This window comes from Plodia interpunctella, chromosome 16 (genome assembly GCF_027563975.2).
Source record: "Plodia interpunctella isolate USDA-ARS_2022_Savannah chromosome 16, ilPloInte3.2, whole genome shotgun sequence".
NCBI classification, from domain to species: Eukaryota; Metazoa; Arthropoda; class Insecta; order Lepidoptera; family Pyralidae; genus Plodia; species Plodia interpunctella.
In genome coordinates, this window is record NC_071309.1 from 3,284,798 (window position 1) to 3,305,191 (window position 20,394).

A 20,394-nucleotide genomic window follows, 5' to 3' on the forward strand; every position below is an offset into this window, starting at 1 on the left:
TTAACACAATTTATGTAACATTGCATGTTAAGGAAAAGCTTGTAAAAACATATACCTAATGATTGTGATCTAGTGAAATATATTCGAATTCGATATTGAAGACTAGCTGATACCCGTGACTTCGTTCGCGTGCAGGATAATTTTTCGTAAGGAGTCAAAATTATTAGAGAAATTTAAAAATTTCTTTATATAATATATTGGGGGTCTTTCCTTCGGGTGCCAAAATAAAAAGACCTGAAGATTACTCACCCTGGAGAAAGCCTCATAAAGTCGCAATAAGCGGTATACGCGGCATAAGTACAGTTTCACCGGCACCACTCCCAGTGAGAATCTCGGCTTGAATTAAATGTTTATACTTCAACATGAAATGCTCATCAGGCCTAACAACTTTTATTAAGGCGTCATTTATTTATTTCCTATAGTTTAGCTAGACTATCATGGGTCTGCATCAGGTGTTCCATATCTTCGATTATATTATACCTCAAAATAAAATGCTCATCAGACTGAACAAGTTTTGTTACGTCGTCATTTCTATATTTCCTATAGTTTAGCTGGAAAATCATTATTCTCCATCAGGTGTTCCAGTTTTCAAAATCATTCATTTCCTATATGTTGCCCAGGCTTAATAGCTATATAACAAAAAAGTTTCATTCGAATCCATCCAGTAGCTCCGAAGATTAGCGTGTACAAACAGACATACAGACAGTTTTTTCAAATTCTTACTCTATTATTATGAATCTATCGCCTAATTTTGTTTTTGTGTAAATATGTTCAATATACAGGACAAAAATACCTACTCTTTTATTATATGCATTGTTTGCAATGAGGCTCAGAATTACGAAAGAATTACGAGCCAAGAATTGCAAATAGTCAAAGGAACGGACTAAAACTTAACTGTTTTGGTGATTTATCTCATGGGGGTCGTGGAACCTAAGTGGAATGAAACATACACAATGATTTGCATCGCATATGTTACTAGAGTGGTTTTCAGTTTTCTATTCACAGAAAAATTGTTAAAAATCATAAATTGCGCAGGTTTCCTGACGATTTTAGCTTTAATGAAATCATGATATACAAGCAGGTTTCGAAGTGGGGACCTTTGGAACACATGCACCATCAGCAATCAGCACTGCCGAAGCTCAGATACTCTCAACAAAATGTATGAAATAAAATAAATGCATGTATTTGTGTGAGTGAAATAAGATGCCTACCCAGGCGCCATAAGTGCAGTGAACTCTGTTTACAGCGAGTGGTAGTATAATTTATTACACCGTTGAACTTCGGCGAATCATCTCGATCTATTAAAGGCTATTCTAGACATATGATAATGATTAAGACATTATCATCGATAAGATTTATGGACAGATAATGTTGGATAAATAAATGAATGTCCAAGCTAGGGGGATCCCAGAGCTAATCATGCTTTTAACTTAATAATTTCGCTTATTTCAGTCTTTGAATCAAGATATAAATTGTAACAAATTATCAAGATAAGTTTGAATGCTTAGTATGCAGATTTCCGTAATTCTAATATAACCCCCGACGCAAAAAGAGGAGTATTATAAGTTTAACGTGTCTGTCTGTGTATCTGTCTGTGCCATCGTAGCTCCCAAACGGATGCACCGACTTTCGTTTAGTTTTTTCTTATGTCATAGATAATTTTATCCCGAGTGTTCTTAGCCATGTTTCATGAAATTCGGTTAAGCCGTTCAAAAGTTGTAGCGAAATGAATATTGAAAGTGGGTTTTTTTTTTAATTTGTCTAACAAATAAACTTGTACTTGGTGGTGTAATGGTTAAGATCTAAAGGTCCTGTGGATCGAAAGTTCCCAGATTCGAATCTTACCCCTGCCACATGAATTTGAATACCAACTGACTCATATAAAAGTAGTTTTCATCGACCACTACTTGCAACACTTGTTGACTATTAACTTGTGTGTGACATGAAGAAGGCAATGGAAAAACACTCCATTAATAATGCCAAGAAAGTTGTTACATGTGTTTCATTCCATGTAATGACCACGACCCTCAGTCAAGAATAATACGACTATGAAGAAGAATGTTATAAATGCGAAAGTTTTTGAGGATGTACGTGTTTCATGTTGTTTCACGCAAAAACTAAAAGACAATTGTTATGCAATTTGGTACACGGGTAGAATATAACCTCGAATAACACATAGGGTACTTTATATCCCAAAATTCCCACGGGTGTAAAGCCATCAGTGGTCAAATGATAACCACATTTCACATCCTTACAGTATATGAATATGTTACGGCTAAACTACAAAGTTACTCGTAGGTTTAGTAGTAGTTTAGTTTAGTAGCCGGCTAGATCTAAGGACAGCCGGTTTTTATTGCCTTGACCTAGATGTAGCCTGCCTTAACGCCGGGGAGCGTCGTGGTAGAATGTCCGCGATCCCATGGCGCCCCCGATAAGGGCAGGTGCGGAAACGCCGCAGAGGAGTTTAGTGGGTAGTCAGTCCGGACACTAGGCCTGGGAGTCCCACATTCCTGACGGCTGGTACCTAAACGCATTCCCCCCTGCGAAAACAAAAAAAAGGTGTAGCCTGCTTAAGTTCGGTTAGATCAGTTTTACCCTTTATCATTCCGACTAGATCTAGGTGCAGCCAGTCCTCGAGTTTACACCTACGTGTATCGTACTTATCTAGGTTAGGACAAATAGACATGCGGCCCACCTGATGGTATAATAATACCTATTAACACCTGCATCACCAGGGGTGTCACACGCGTGTTGCCTACTTTGTGATCTAGGAGCTTTTGACACAGTCCCTGTAATTACACTGCTTTTCACGCCCCACCAAACCGGACTACAGCAATGCAAGTACTGCTGTTTAGAGTGAGGTACCTACATACCCATGTAGAATAATTTTTACCAAGATCTGCCACTGGTAAAACTTTGGAGCCCTACAGGGTTACTGGTATCAAACGCATAACCTTCCAAAGGCGCATAAGGTATATAGAGACTAACATCTTTTGTTCACGACTTTTCTCTAAACGTAATAAATACATAAATTTTCCTTTTTTTGGTTTTAATGTCGTTTCTATAAAACGTTAACTCTATGTTTGATTTCGCTACATAACGCTACTATACTAGTCTCGTGTTGCTTGGCATAGAGTTAAGATGTGTAGAATCGCAAAATTAGATTTTATTTATTTTATATGAATAATAAATACTACGAATTACGAAATCTAGTAGACCAAGTATTCTTTAGGAGGATTTGCATTTGATACCAGCCGAGAGAATATGTAAGCCCTTGCCAACGTGTGACTATGTCCAAGACATGGAGCACAAATCGGTCTCTGCCCTCTCACTAAATATAATGGCGATTTATCCAATGGATTAAGCATAATTGACATCCTCTATATGGTAACTTTTTATTGATTGCACACAGTTTTACAGTATGCATGACGATCGATGTCTTTGGATGCCGACTCAGTTTTATCATCTAAATCTACTAATCTAATCTCTAATGTACAAAATGTGTGCAGTTTAAATATAAAATAGGGACCCTGTGTAATATAATTACAAGCTTTTAGATTTACTTTCACATTTCCCGTTGTCAGTCTGTAATCAAATCTTGCAAGTTAGATTTCTCCTACCTCCAGTAATCCTACAGAGTCGAAATTTCCCACGTTCAGTTTACATGACAATTATTAAATGTATTATTATGATAAGCATGACTTGATGGTTCCGCCCAGATCGGTTCCAAACGAGGGAACTTCTCAACCGTTTACAGCACGGACGTTATTTTGTCAGGCGTTAAATGCCACAAGACCTCTCTGATGACAATAAAAGCTTGTGTCAAAAATGACATTTTTGTAAAAAACTTGTTTAGATTGATAAACGAGGGGCAGTTTCTAAACTTACATGACATACGATTAAATAAGGTTGTATATGCGAGCCGCAGACAACCCAGAAAAATGAAAAACTTGTGAAACCTACATTCTAAGGGTATATATTTCCGGAAATCATAAAGTCATAACTTATCAATACATTTACTTATTTAACCTTCGAGATCCAATAAAATTATTTAAATAAGTATTTTTTAAATAAGTATATTTTGAAGTAAATGTAATGTATATAACAGGGAATCCCTGAGCTAATCGCGAACTATTTCTATTTATACAAAAAAAAATATTATATCATCTTTACTACAGACCTACATAAATACCTAAAACAACAAGTTTTACTTGCGGGCATAATAAAACCGGGATTATTTTTATTGTGTTTTTTATTATCTGTACATGTTTGTTAATTTAAGTTTAATAAATAAAGGTAAAGGAAAACATTCTGAGCAAACATGTACGTACACTGGTTGATAGTTTAAGTTCATGAGTGTATCAGACTACTTACCACTAGATGTATAATGTAAATATGAGATAAACTAATTTATCCTTATAAACAGTTTTATTCATTAACTTTCAGTTTCTACATCCGAATTATCCATATCGTCTATGTGTGTGACCATACTGTCCTTGTCGTCGTCGTCTAAAGGCACCACAAACTTAGGCAAATTGCTTTCCATAGTCACTTTGAAAGGGCACTGTTCAAACTCTGGCAATGATACAAATCTGAAACAAGATTATAATAGGCTATTTATATGCATTTTAATTTTTACCCAGTCAAGTAGCCACTCATAGATTTGTAGATTTGGTTCCACAAGCTATAAAGTGGTTAGCTAGGAGATAATGCTTCTAGAATTAAGTTCTCCTATTTGTTTATAAGTATGTTTATACTTGGAACAATGACGTTTAATACATCAATAAAAAGTTGTAAAGTAAATGTAATGTTATGTTTTCACCATACTCTCGTTGGCCGCTACCTCGCGCTGTTCGTCCACCGTTTTGGAGGCGGAGCGGGGCGCGGGGAACAAGATAGCGTACAAATAATACTTACTTTTTAAATACTGTGATTTTTTGCCTTAGATTCAAATCACCGAATTCAGTGAAAATTGTCATATGTGGGAGTTCAGCATCATCTTCGTTGGGTGCTATTTCCTTGTTTATGTCTGGAGGGTCTTGACCAGAAATGAGCCAAACATCACATCCTGGTATCCACTGCCTAGGGAAAGGTTAAGAACATAATATTATAATCAATATTGGGTATATATTTTTATATAGAGGTTAGGGTAAAAAGTATTATCCTTGAAACACAGAAAATAGGTATTGTGAGTTCAAAACCAATGAAAAATAGATCTATATTTACTATCGCCAACTAGTATTAAGACACCCACTTACTGGTTAGACTATCTATGTATGTGGTTAGGTACGTGCGCGAAGAAGCGATTATAAAAACCCATCAAAAGTACTAGAAGATTAATAGTTACTTGTATTCATTATATCCTTATATTTTAGTAAAGATTTAGCAATAAATGTATCTGCTAGCAGTGTAACAAAAATCTTATGTATAGGTTTAAATGTACACTGGCATATCATGTCGAACATCTGTGTAGGTAAGCATCATTCGTGCATGACAACGCATCTATATCTAAGAAGCTGACCGAAAAAACAAATGACGAGCGTCACCGTTCCACACGAGGTGATCTAAGATTGCTGATTTTTAAACAAGAAGTGACTTTTTAATTTTGTTTTCGTATTCTTTTTCTTAATTTCTTCTTTTAGTTTTGATGGTAAGTTACCTATTTAATGATTTGGGTATTTATATTGTATTGAATAAAACGAATACCAGTGATAGCCCTCAATAAGAAAGAAGGTACAGATGATTTTATTCGGATGCTTATGTGAACAGTTTTTTGGCAGCATCATTAGGCTCTAATAGCTCCGGTTCTATTCGCAGGTTCGCACCACCAACCAATATTTTTAGATGCGATTCGAGGTACAATTTAAATGTGTGTTACTCAAAAAATCTAATGTTTAATTATCTTATAAACAAATATCAAATAACTTATATCAAATGAAAATATATTTTATCTGCAGCTTTGATGAAAAAAATTATAATTAATCCTAAATATTTTTTTGTACATGTGTTATTGTACCCATAGTTTTAACATATAGATACTGTCCATAAATTAATTAAAAATGTCGGCTTCTTTAATGATGGCATCTCCTAATCGGATGATTCACTATCGATACACAATGAAGTTTTAATCAGTGATATAAATACAGCTACAAATCAAAAATTAAAAGTATTCAGCCTTCTTTAGTTGCAGTGAAATAGGTCAACATGTGGAAGGGTGTGTCCGTAGTTTTTGCAATTGCCTTAGGTAAGTGAAGATGTCAATATCTTGATAGATAAACATTACTCAGAAATAAACAAACACAAATGTATTACAAGTTCTCTAGATAATCTTAATCGTTAAATCTTACTTATTTATTATTTATCCAAAAATTAATTAGACATTGTTCCAGTTTTAGCTAATGGCGAGCCTGTCCCAAGAAATCAAAAAAATGGTGAATTTAGCCGATACTATTTATACAACAGGTAAATTATTATTCTCCTATCCGTTGATTAACTTTACCCCGCTTTTCTTGAAAAAAAAAAACTAGCACTAGCGTATTTTTTATATTCCAATTTTTGTAGCAACATTTGAGATTAATTTAATTTTAATAATTAACCATTAACTTGAAATCGAAATAAATCATTTATTATTATTTTTCACCTTTTTAAATTTAATAGTTATAAGCAGAAAACGTAATCATAAAACGAAAATTTTTGTATGAGCAATCCACTTCATAATTGGCTATTTATTTCATTAGTCATCAATTCATTAAATAAATCGATAACGTATCAAATTTGCAGCAATGTGACTGGAGTGCCATTACTTCAGGCTGGCCCTGCCGCCACTGATCTTAAAGAAGACGTTCCTACAGTGGTGTTGGTACATGGGCATGGAGGAAGCTACCTTACATCGCTTAATCTTGACGTTAGAAGAGGTATGTTGAAAAGAGGTCTATTGTACAATGTAGTACTATGAACTAATTGTAGGTTTTCTACATCAGTACAACCTCGGTATTGCATTTGATGTTGGATTAGGCACCTATACCTTTTTGATGGAGGTTATCGTCATGTTTTAATGACTTGTTTCTTCTAGTGGAATTTTCGAAACAATCAATCTGAAACACTGCTTTATTCTAGAGGTGACACATAGAATACAATAAGGCTATCCGTTTGCTTTTATGCTGACAAACGATATTATTTTTCGGGCACCTTCGAGCCGGGTACGATTCGGGGTGACATATTAGCTAATTATTGATATTTTTGTAAATTAATAGTTTTTACCATGTTGTTGTTACTTTTACTTTCAATAGTATTAAATTTTGGTGTAAATATTAATGCCAATGTATTTACAGAACTTTTGGAGTCGGAAGACGTTAATGTGATCGTAGTCGACTGGTCGATATTCGCGTCGATGACATATGCGCAAGCGCAAGCCGCGGTACTCAGCGTTGCGCAGTACTTAGCTAATGCCCTGATAAATAACGGTGTTCCCCCTGGATCTCTTCACTTGGTCGGTTTCAACCTGGGAGCTCACATTGCCGGCATCGCCGGTAGACTTATAGGCGGTGTTGCTAGAGTTACAGGTATTATCATTAGATAAATATGCTACTTGTATGGAATTTCTCTTTGCAAATGAGAGTGAAAAGTCTTGACAGCTGCAGAAATAAAAATAAATTTAACATGTAGATGACAAAAATGTAGTGAATTTTCATTGGTCTGGAATTTTTGAATGATCAATTTTTCATCTGATAAAGAAACTAAATCTATTCTCATAATTGCAGGACTTGATCCATCTCAAAGCCCAATCAAACTGTCCATCACTGATGCAGCATATGTAGAGGTGATTCATACAGACGCTTCAGGAACCGTTCAATCCAACGGCATTGGTGAAAAATTGGGCCACGCTGACTTTTACCCCAATGGTGGTAGGACCCAACCTGGGTGCGCCAACAACGAGTGTCACCATAACAGGGCTTGGTTGTACTTCGCTGCTTCGATTAGAGACAAGACTTTCACTGCGAACTGCTGTAACACCATATCAGAGAAGGACTCCAATACCTGCAGATTATCTACCCTTCCTATGGGAACTAACAGACTCTCGAAAACACCGTAAGTATTACTTCATATACTTATGTCTCACGAGTAATAAAATTTCTTCACAAAATTTTTCAGCTTTATCGTTTATCCGATAATGGATGGAAATATGTAAATATGGGATAATGGATAAAAGATCCAAGGCTAATATGTTGTAAGACGTATGGATTAATTGCCTTGATAAACTCGATTGTTCCTACCAGGGATGGGAAAATATTATCCTAGACCGAGATTTTCTGAATAAGATAGGGCATACTATTGTCTAGCAGATAGTGTATCAAGCTGATAATCATAGAGGATATAGATCACTACTTTATAAATCCTATTACTTGATGTTAATTTAGTTTTGATTATTTTCTGAGACGGACACTTGTTAATACAGATAAGATAAAAACTTTCATACCGATTTTTTTTTTCAGGTGTTTGTCCGGAATTTATCGCGTGAACACAGGAAACACCTACCCCTTCTAAGTCTAACCTGAACCTTAAATTTTAACAAAATGTCTTTATATGGCTTTAAAATTTCTCTTTGGTTTTAAAAAGGAAAATAAACAATTTTTGGACCTAATTCACTTTTTGTTTTATTAAAAAACAATGGCAATTTGCTACCTAGAACGAAAATATTTAGAAGAATTCCGTTAAGCGCACCATTTAGAATAGCTCAGATTTTAGTCACATTGGCCAATATTACATATTACATTATTATAGAAATGTATACTCAAGATTTTATACGTAATTTAAATTCTTCAACACAAATATCATTAGTAACTACGGGCCTCTTGAAAAAATACATTTTAATTTATTTCACAAATCGCACCTGGAAAATATTCCTGGTGAGCTAAACGGAATACCTCAATTTTAACTCCAACGATGACTTTCAGGAATTATGATGGAATAAAAAAAGGATCGCACAGGATACGTGTAATAAACAAACATGAATCTTGTCGAGATTCATGCTCATTCACTAATGTGTAACTATTCATTCAAATAGTTCAACATTAAAAATGCAGCACTTTACCATATATCTTCTTTACCTATCTATCTATATATATAAAAGTGAAAAACACTCACTCACTCACTCACGTATCACGAAATCTCGAAAACTACTGAGCTCATGAATATGAAATTTGAAAATTAGTTGGTGCTAGAATAAAATTTAATCAATATTAGGTTTTTATGATTTAGGAAAGGTTCTTTATTCATCGACCTTACCAATTTTCTAACATCCGGCTGTATGAACTTTCAATGAAATAAGGTAAATTGAAAAAATAATTAAGTTCAAGTTCAAGTTCTGGCGTAGACGGCGATAAGTGAAACTTATTGATATGTATTTTTTGTTTGTTTGCACACTCTATCACCATAGATTTTCTTGGCTTGAAATGTATTCCACAAGCGACGGTACCGGTAACCTTGCCTTGTTGATGATACGCATGAACTGATGCTGCAGCTCTAGACGAGAGATCCTCAACGCTTAATAGTAGGGACATGAAACTTTACATACCCATCGAGAGTGATAGTTGGTGAGGGCATCATGAAAAGGGCAACCATTCAGGGTTGAAATTTTGTATGCCGTCATGTAAAAAAGTTAATCTGAAACAATTGTTAGGTAAAAAGTAATTTTATTTCACAAAGTAATAAGGAAAAGGTAGGTTACAATGATGAGTAATAACCACACCCAAGGTTGAACAAAATGTCATTTCTTTGTTTTTGGAAGATTCAAACATGAAAAATTACACCAATTAAGTTTCGAGATAGTTAGTATTCTCTCTACAATAACATGGATCAAAATCATGATTTAGTTAAATGTATTGCCTTGTGTAGAATTTGCGCAATTTTGATTTACCTTCAACATATTTTTACAACAAAATAAAGACTTTCCAAAACGAGATTCATATTTTCAAAATCCGTACCAATTTAGGGAGATATTTAATTTAAAAAATTAAATGAATTTCTATAGGAAAACTTTGTAAAAGTAGAAATTAAGTGGTCACTTGAGTTACTTTGCAGGGTTGTTATGATGAAGACAATAGGTAGGGAATAATAAACAATTCCCAAATTGTGTGCGTTGAATTTTCGACAAGCCTTGTATCGAACTTAGCCAATATTATTTATCATTGGAATATTAAATTTCGTTGAGTTCGAAAACCGCCCGCAAGGTGAGATGACCAAAGCATGTGTGACAATGACAGATATACTAAGTCCGTGATAGTTGACGTTGTCAACAGGCACGACCAGAGATTATCTACAAACGGCTTTCAAAACGCACAAAAAATACAATAGAAGGAACTCATACGATCGATCAAAATATTTTTTACAAAAACAAGCGTTACAATGCCCATCGGGTAGGTATGATAAGCAATCGCTGGATCCACCAATTAAGTTACAAGATTCCAATTGAACATATTAACACAATTTATGTAACATTGCATGTTAAGGAAAAGCTTGTAAAAACATATCTAGTGAAATATATTCGAATTCGATATTGAAGACTAGCTGATACCCGTGACTTCGTTCGCGTGCAGGATAATTTTTCGTAAGGAGTCAAAATTATTAAAGAAATTTAATAATTTCTTTATATAATATATTGGGGGTCTTTCCTTCGGGTGCCAAAATAAAAAGACCTGAAGATTACTCACCCTGGAGAAAGCCTCATAAAGTCGCAATAAGCGGTATACGCGACATAAGTACAGTTTCACCGGCACCACTCCCAGTGAGAATCTCGGCTTGAATTTTTGGCTTTTGACGACCTCGGTGGCGCAGCGGTAAAGTTCTTGCCACTGAACCGAGAGGTCCCGGGTTCGATCCCCGGTCGGGTCATGATGGAAAATGATCTTTTTCTGATTGGCCCGGGTCTTGGATGTCTATTTATATATGTATCTATTTATAAAATATAGTATCGTTGAGTTAGTATCCCATAACACAAGTCTCGAACTTACTTTGGGGCTAGCTCAATCTGTGTGATTTGTCCTAATATATTTATTTATTATTTATTTATTAAATGTTTATACTTCAACATGAAATGCTCATCAGGCCTAACAACTTTTATTAAGGCGTCATTTATTTATTTCCTATAGTTTAGCTGGACTATCATGGGTCTGCATCAGGTGTTCCATATCTTCGATTATATTATACCTCAAAATAAAATGCTCATCAGACTGAACAAGTTTTGTTACGTCGTCATTTCTATATTTCCTATAGTTTAGCTGGAAAATCATTATTCTCCATCTGGTGTTCCAGTTTTCAAAATCATTCATTTCCTATATGTTGCCCAGGCTTAATAGCTATATAACAAAAAAGTTTCATTCGAATCCATCCAGTAGTTCCGAAGATTAGCGTGTACAAACAGACATACAGACAGTTTTTTCAAATTCTTACTCTATTATTATGAATCTATCGCCTAATTTTGTTTTTGTGTAAATATGTTCAATATACAGGACAAAAATATCTACTCTTTTATTATATGCATTGTTTGCAATGAGGCTCAGAATTACGAAAGAATTACGAGTACGAGCCAAGAATTGCAAATAGTCAAAGGAACGGACTAAAACTGAGCAGTTTTGGTGTTTTATCTCATGGGTCGTGGAACCTAAGTGGAATGAAACATACACAATGATTTGCATCGCATATGTTACTAGAGTGGTTTTCAGTTTTCAATTCACAGAAAAATTGTTAAAAATCATCAATTGCGCAGGTTTCCTGACGATTTTAGCTTTAATGAAATCATGATATACAAGCAGGTTTCGAAGTGGGGACCTTTGGAACACATGCACCATCAGCAATCAGCACTGCCGAAGCTCATATACTCTCAACAAAATGTATGAAATAAAATAAATGCATGTATTTGTGTGAGTGAAATAAGATGCCTACCCAGGCGCCATAAGTGCAGTGAACTGTTTACAGCGAGTGGTAGTATAATTTATTACACCGTTTAACTTCGGCGAATCATCTCGATCTATTAAAGGCTATTCTAGTCATATGATAACGATTACAACATTATAATCGATAAGATTTATGGACAGATAATGTTGGACAAATAAGCTGGGGGATCCCAGAGCTAATCAAGCTTTTAAGATAATTAATTTAGTTTATTTCAATCTTTAATTCAAGGTATAAATTGTAACAAATTATCAAGATAAGTTTGAACGCCTAGTATAGACAGACTTCCGTAATTCTACTATTTTTAACCCCCGAACGCAAAAAGAGGAGTGTTATAAGTTTAACTTTATCCCGAGTATTCTTAGCCATGTTTCATTAAATTCGGTTTAGCCGTGTTGTAGCGATATGAATATTGAAAGTCGTTTTTTTTAATTTGTCTAACAAATAAACACACATGTACTAATATTATAAAGCGGTGGTGGTGTAATGGTTAAAACGCCCGCCTGTGGCTCGAAAGTTCCCAAGTTTCGAATCCTACTCGTGTCACATGAACTTGTATACCAATCAGTAAAAGTAGTTTTCATCGACCACCACTCGCTTCCGGAAGGAAAAGCATCGTGAGGAAACCTGCACACTTGTTGATTATTAACATGTGTGTGAAATGGTGAAGGCAATGACAATACACTCTATTAATAATGCCAAGAAAGTTTTTACGTGTGTTTCATTCCACGTAATGACCACTACCCTCAGTCATGAGGAATACGACTATGAAGAAGAATATTATAAATGCGAAAGTTTGAGTTAAGAATTGTTATGAAATTTGGCACATGGATAGAATATAACCTCTAATAACACATAGGATACTTTTTATCCCGAAATTCCCACGGGAGTGAAGCCATCAATGGTTTTGACATAACCACATTTCACCTCCTTACAGTAAATATATATGTTACGGCTAAACTACAAAGTGCAGCTAAACGTAAGTTTAGCCAGCTAGATGTAGGTACAGCCGGTCTTAATTGGTCTGTCCTAGGTGTAGCCTTTTTTTTTTTGTTTACCCAGGGGAATGCTTGTTACGCACTGAGTGTGGGACTCCTGGGCCGCTAGTCGGCCCAGCCTACCCACTAAACCCCTGGGGCGTTTCCATGCTGCCGTTATGGGGGACATCACGGGGTCGCTAGGCATTTCACCGCGACGCCCCCCCGGCCGGCCTTGCCCCGACCTGGGCGAGCAGCAAGCACAAGTGCTAACCACCCGCCCCTTACGCTACGCGAGCGTGGCGCGGACCATCAAGCCTCGTAGATGCCATCAAGCCATGTAGAATGAGTCCTCGAGTTTACACCTACGTGTATCGTACTTAGTTAGGTTAGGACAAATAGACATGCGGCCCACCTGATGGTATAACCACCTATTAACGCCTGCAACACCAGGGGTGTCACACGCGTGTTGCCTACTTTGTGATCTAGGAGCTTTTGCCATAGTGCCCTGTAAATACACTGCCTTTTACGCCCCACCAAACCGGACCACATCAATGCAAGTACTGCCCATGTACTGCCTACCTACCCATGTAGAAGACTTTTGTACCAAGATCTGCCTTTGGTAAAACTTTGGAGCCAACTCACTATACAGGGTTACTGGTATCTAACGCATAACCTTCCGTAGGCGTATAAGATACATAGAGACTAACATCTTATTCTACGACTTTTGTCAGAACGTAATAAAGACATAAATTTTCCTCTTTTTAGTTTTAATGTCGTTTCTATAAAACGTAAACTCTATGTTTGATTCCGCTACATAACGCTACTATACTAGTATCGTGTTGCTTGGCTATTACATAGAGTTAGGATATGTAGAATCGCAAAATTAGATTTTATTTATTTTATATGAATAAGACATACTACGAATTACGAAAACTAGTAGAACAAGTACTCTTTAGGAGGTTTTGCGTTTGATACCAGCCGAGAGAATATGTAAGCCCTTGCCAACGTGTGACTATGTCCAAGACATGGAGCACAAATCGGTCTCTGCCCTCTCACTAAATATAATGGCGATTTATCCAATGGATTAAGCATAATTGACATCCTCTATATGGTAACTTTTTATTGATTGCACACAGTTTTGCATACTGTATGCATGACGATCGATGTCTTTGGATGCCGACTCAGTTTTATCATCTAAATCTATTAATCTAATCTCTAATGTACAAAATGTGTGCAGTTTAAATATAAAATAGAGACCCTGTGTAATATAAATGTATGCAATGTTACATGACATATGATTAAATTAGGTTTATGCGAGCCGCAGACAACCCAGAAAAATTAAAAACTTGTGTAATACCTACATTCTAAGGGTATATACTACCACAAATCACAAAGTCATAACTTATCAACACTTTTACTTATTTAACCTTCGAAATCCGATAAAATGAATTGAATAAGTATTTTTTTAAATAAGAGTTATAGATGTAAATATAACGTATATAACAGGGAATCCCTGAGCTAATCGCGATTACAATAAACTATTTCTATTTATACAAAAAAAAATATTATATCAACTTTACTACAATATACCTACATAAATTGTCTTGGATGTCTATTTATATATGTATCTATTTATAAAATATAGTATCGTTGAGTTAGTATCCCGTAACACAAGTCTCGAACTTACTTTGGGGCTAGCTCAATCTGTGTGATTTGTCCTAATATATTTATTTATTTATTTATTTATATAAATACCTAAAACAACAAGTTTTACTTGCGGGCATAATAAAACCGGGATTATTTTTATTGTGTTTTTTATTTATTACCTTTACATGTTTGTTTCTTTAAGTTTAATAAATAAAGGTAAAGGAAAACATTCTGAGGAAACATGTACGTACACTGTTTGACAGTTTAAGTTCATGAGTGTATCAGACTTCTTACAACAAGATGTCGGCAGTCGTAAAATTCTAACAAAAATATAAGAAAAACCTTATGTATCACTCACGTCGAACATCTGTGAAATGTAGGTAAACAACAATCGTGCATGGCAATGCATCTATACCTATGATGAAGGCTGGCCGAAAAACAAATGACGAGATTGCTGATTATTAAACAAGAAGTGACTTTTTAATTTGGTTTTCGTATTCTTTTTATTAATTTCTTTTTTAGTTTTGATGATTTGGGTATTTGGTATTGCATAAAATCTAATACCAGTGATAGCGCTCAATATGAAACAAGGTACAGATGATTTTATTCGGATGCATAAGTGAACATTTTTTTGGCAGCTTAATTTGGTATTAGAAAATGAAAAAAAAAAGTATTCCGCACATTTTGGAATTGCACCGATTCTATTCGCAGGTTTCGTGGTACGATTCGCACCACCAACCAATATTTTTAGATGCGATTCGAGGTACAATTTCTTATAAATAAATGGAACAGAAAAAAGTTTTATCTGCAGCTTTCATGAAAATAATTATAAGTAATCTTAAATATTTTTTATACATGTGTTATTGTACCCCTCTATAGTTTTAACATATAGATACTGTCCATAAATTAATTAAAAATGTCGGCTTCTTTAATGATGGCATCTCCTAATCGGATGATTCACTATCGATTCACAATGAAGTTTTAATCAGTGATATAAATACAGCTACAAATCAAAAATTAAAAGTATTCAGCCTTCTTTAGTTGCAGTGAAATAGGTCAACATGTGGAAGGGTGTGTCCGTAGTTTTTGCAATTGCCTTAGGTAAGTGAAGATGTCAATATCTTGATAGATAAACATTACTCAGAAATTGTCTTTCTATTTTGTTTCTGCACGGACGCGAAGACTGCACCGAATACGGGAGTTCCTCGCATGGTCTAGCCGTGTGACACCATACATACAAACGCAACATTGACATTAATATTTGAGATATGAAACCAAAAATTTGCTGCTTGTATAAAAACTTATTCCAGGTGTGTAGACTAGTTTTTAGCATTGCTTCTTAGTGGCAAGACATAGAGAACTTAATACTCTACTAGCTATTTCCCACGGCTATGTCCGGCAAAATGTAGCCTATGTCACTCTCCCGCTCTCCAATTATACGTATTGACGTGAAAGAGGTAGGGATAAATAAACAAACAAAAATTTATTACAAGTTCTCTAGATAATGTTAATCGTTAAATCTTACTTATTTATTATTTGTCCAAAAATTAATTAGACAAACATTGTTCCAGTTTTAGCTAATGGCGAGCCCGTCCCAAGAAATCAAAAAAATGGTGAATTTAGCCGATACTATTTATACAACAGGTAAATTATTATTCTCCTATCCGTTGATTAACTTTACCTCGCTTTTCATGAAAAAAAAAAAACTAGCTCTAGCGTATTTTTTATATTCCAATTTTTCTAGTAACAAGGAAACATGTACACTGCCAGTCCAGGTTTTCTAGTAATTTAATTTTAATAATTAACCATTAACTTGAAATCGAAATAAATGATTTATTATATGTTTCACCTTTTTAAAATTAATAGTTATTAGCAGAAAACATAATCATAAACGAACATTTTGTGTGAGTAATTCACTTCATAATTGGCTATTTATTTAATTAGTCATCAATTCATTAAACCAATCGATAACGTATAAAATTTGCAGCAATGTGACTGGAGTGCCATTACTTCAGGCTGGCCCTGCCGCCACTGATCTTAAAGAAGACGTTCCTACAGTGGTGTTGGTACATGGGCATGGAGGAAGCTACCTTACATCGCTTAATCTTGACGTTAGAAGAGGTATGTTGAAAAGAGGTCTATTGTACAATGTAGTACTATGAACTGATTGTAGGTTTTCTACATCAGTACAACCTCGGTATTGCATTTTATGTGAACATTAGGCACCTATACCTTTTTGATGGAGGTTATCGTCATGTTCTAATGACTTGTTTTTTCTACGTGCAATGATCGAGACAATCAATCTGAAACTCTGCTTTATTCTAGAGGTGACAGATAGAAAAAAATTAAGCTATCCGTTTGCTTTTATGCTGACAAATTAGTAGAACAATCTTTTTTTTTATAAGTCAATCAGTAAGCAAGCTATGTATAATTATATATAAAATGTTTGTTTGCTTCAAGCGCATTAAAAGATTTATCTTTGTGTGTAATCGTATTATTAACTATGACATAAATATATATTTTTTCATTACCGGTATACCATAGACTTTCGTTTTCTTTTACTTTCAAACAGTTTGTTTACTGAGAAAAATTGACTTCTAGATCATTTTGTTCATAAATTTATGTGAATCGCTCAATACATTTTATTCCAAGCATAGCTAGGTCGTCTAAGCTATTCAGCGAGGAAATGCAGTAAGCTTTATGGGGCACAATATTAGCTAATCGATACATATAATAAAATAGTAAAAAAAAGTGTTTCTATACTTTGAAGATATTTAAATTTAAAAAAAAATTTAGATCGATAGAGAATTAGTAATACAATAAGAATTTAAAAAAAGTCTCTTTGTATGTCTGTTTCTCTGTTTGTTTGCACACGCTAATCCAGTCTACTGGACGGATTCGAGTAAAACTTTTCAACATATAGGGTATAAATAAATTTTGAAATCTGAAACACCTGATGTAAACCTATGATGATACAGCTAAACTATAAGGAATATAGTAATGACGCTCTAATAAAAGTTGTTCAGTCTGATGAACATTTTCTGTTTACGTATAAAAATCGAAGAACACCTGAAGAAGAGTCATAATAGTTCAGCTAAACTATAGAAAATATACTTTTTAGTGTGATTAGCATCTTCTGTATGTATAGGTATCGTTATATTTGTCTGTATAATTAAATTTCTCTAATAATTTTGACGCCTTACCAAAAATTGTTCGGCCACGCGAACGAAGTGACAGGCATCAGCTAGTTATTGATATTTTTGAAAATTAATAGATTTTACCATGTTGTTGTTATTTTTATTTTAATTTTGGTGTAAATAAATAATGCCAATGTATTTACAGAACTTTTGGAGTCGGAAGACGTCAATGTGATCGTAGTCGACTGGTCGATATACGCGTCGATGACATATGCGCAAGCGCAAGCCGCGGTACTCAGCGTTGCGCAGTACTTAGCTAATGCCCTGAGAAATAACGATGTTCCCCCTGGATCTCTTCACTTGGTCGGTTTCAACCTGGGAGCTCACATTGCCGGCATCGCCGGTAGACTTATAGGCGGTGTTGCTAGAGTTACAGGTAGTTATCATTAGATAAATATGCTACTTGCATAGAATTTCTCCTTGCAAATGAGAATGAAAAGTCTTGACAGCTGCAGAAATAAACATAAATTTAGATGACAAAATTAACATGTAGATGACAAAAAAGTAGTGCATTTTCATTGGTCTGGAATTTTTGAGTAATAAAGTTTTCATCTGATAAAGAAACTAAATCTATTCTCATAATTGCAGGACTTGATCCATCACAAAGCCCAATCAAACTGTCCATCACTGATGCAAAATACGTAGAGGTGATTCATACAGACGCTTCAGGAACCGTTCTATCCAACGGCATTGGTGAAAAATTGGGCCACGCAGACTTTTACCCCAATGGTGGTAGGACCCAACCTGGGTGCGCCAACAACGAGTGTCACCATAACAGGGCTTGGTTGTACTTCGCTGCTTCGATTAGAGACAAGACTTTCAATGCGAACTGCTGTAGCACCATATCAGAGAAGGACTCCAATACCTGCAGATTATCTACCCTTCCTATGGGAACTAACAGACTCTCGAAAACACCGTAAGTATTACTTCATATACTTTTGTCTCACTTTTATAAATAATAAAATTTCTTCACAAAATTTTTCGGCTTCATCGTTTATCCAATAATCGATGGAAATATGTAAATAAGGGATAATCGATAAAAGATGGAAGGCTATGTTGTAAGACGTATGGATTAATTGCCTTGATAAACTCGATTGTTCCTACCAGGGATGGGAAAATATTATCCTAGACAGAGATTTTCTGAATAAGATAGGGCAGACTATTGTCTAGCAGATAGTGTATCAAGCTGATAATCATAGAGGATATAGATCACTACTTTATAAATCCTATTACTTGATGTTAATTTAGTTTTGATTATTTTATGAGACGGACACTTGTTAATACAGATAAGATAAAAACTTTCATACCGATTTTTTTTTCAGGTGTTTGTCCGGAATTTATCGCGTGAACACAGGAAACACCTACCCCTTCTAAGTCTAACCTGAACCTTAAATTTTAACAAAATGTCTTTATATGGCTTTAAAATTTCTCTTTGGTTTTAAAAAGGAAAATAAACAATTTTTGGACCTAATTCACTTTTTGTTTTATTAAAAAACAATGGCAATTTGCTACCTAGAACGAAAGTACAAGATGTTGGTAAATATTTAGAAGAATTCCGTTAAGCGCACCATTTTGAATAGCTCAGATTTTAGTCACATTGGCCAATATTACATATTACATTATTATAGAAATGTATACTCAAGATTTTATATGTAATTTAAATTCTTCAACACAAATATCATTAGTAACTACGGGCCTCTTGAAAAAATACATTTTAATTTATTTCACAAATCGCACCTGGAAAATATTCCTGGTGGGCTAAACGGAATACCTCAATTTTAACTCCAACGATGACTTTTAGGAATTATGATGGAATAAAAAAAGGATCGCACAGGATACGTGTAATAAACAAACATGAATCTTGTCGAGATTCATGCTCATTCACTAATGTGTAACTATTCATTCAAATAGTTCAACATTAAAAATGCAGCACTTTACCATATATCTTCTTTACCTATCTATCTATATATATAAAAGTGAAAAACACTCACTCACTCACTCACGTATCACGAAATCTCGAAAACTACTGAGCTCATGAATATGAAATTTGAAAATTAGTTGGTGCTAGAATAAAATTTAATCAATATTAGGTTTTTATGATTTAGGAAAGGTTCTTTATTCATCGACCTTACCAATTTTCTAACATCCGGCTGTATGAACTTTCAATGAAATAAGGTAAATTGAAAAAAGAATTAAGTTCAAGTTCAAGTTCTGGCGTAGACGGCGATAAGTGAAACTTATTGATATGTATTTTTTGTTTGTTTGCACACTCTATCACCATAGATTTTCTTGGCTTGAAATGTATTCCACAAGCGACGGTACCGGTAACCTTGCCTTGTTGATGATACGCATGAACTGATGCTGCAGCTCTAGACGAGAGATCCTCAACGCTTAATAGTAGGGACATGAAACTTTACATACCCATCGGGAGTGATAGTTGGTGAGGGCATCATGAAAAGGGCAACCATTCAGGGTTGAAATTTTGTATGCCGTCATGTAAAAAAGTTAATCTGAAACAATTGTTAGGTAAAAAGTTATTTTATTTCACAAAGTAATAAGGAAAAGGTAGGTTACAATGATGAGTTATAACCACACCCAAGGTTGAACAAAATGTCATTTCT

The 20,394-nt window shown here is 34.8% G+C and overlaps 2 protein-coding genes and 1 long non-coding RNA gene across 3 annotated transcripts; 2 read left to right on the forward strand and 1 right to left on the reverse strand.

The window, feature by feature from the left end:
* Nucleotides 1-4,409: 4,409 nt before the first annotated feature.
* Nucleotides 4,410-5,342, reverse strand: LOC128676538 (uncharacterized). The gene is made up of 2 exons (XR_008405422.2): nucleotides 4,918-5,342; nucleotides 4,410-4,592 (listed from the first exon to the last, which is right to left on the reverse strand). It is a non-coding gene; the product is annotated as an uncharacterized LOC128676538 (long non-coding RNA).
* A 769-nt stretch (nucleotides 5,343-6,111) lies between these two features.
* Nucleotides 6,112-8,641, forward strand: LOC128676739 (inactive pancreatic lipase-related protein 1-like). The gene is made up of 6 exons (XM_053757040.2): nucleotides 6,112-6,244; nucleotides 6,390-6,462; nucleotides 6,781-6,914; nucleotides 7,332-7,562; nucleotides 7,761-8,088; nucleotides 8,493-8,641. Exons 1-6 carry the CDS (start codon nucleotides 6,205-6,207, stop codon nucleotides 8,542-8,544), a joined length of 858 nt encoding a protein of 285 aa, XP_053613015.1. The 5' UTR covers nucleotides 6,112-6,204; the 3' UTR covers nucleotides 8,545-8,641.
* Nucleotides 8,642-15,560: 6,919 nt separating this feature from the next.
* Nucleotides 15,561-19,244, forward strand: LOC128676732 (inactive pancreatic lipase-related protein 1-like). The gene is made up of 6 exons (XM_053757028.1): nucleotides 15,561-15,677; nucleotides 16,148-16,220; nucleotides 16,564-16,697; nucleotides 17,919-18,149; nucleotides 18,362-18,689; nucleotides 19,096-19,244. The coding sequence occupies exons 1-6, from the start codon at nucleotides 15,638-15,640 to the stop codon at nucleotides 19,145-19,147; spliced, it is 858 nt and encodes a 285-aa protein (XP_053613003.1). The 5' UTR covers nucleotides 15,561-15,637; the 3' UTR covers nucleotides 19,148-19,244.
* The last annotated feature ends 1,150 nt before the right edge of the window (nucleotides 19,245-20,394 follow it).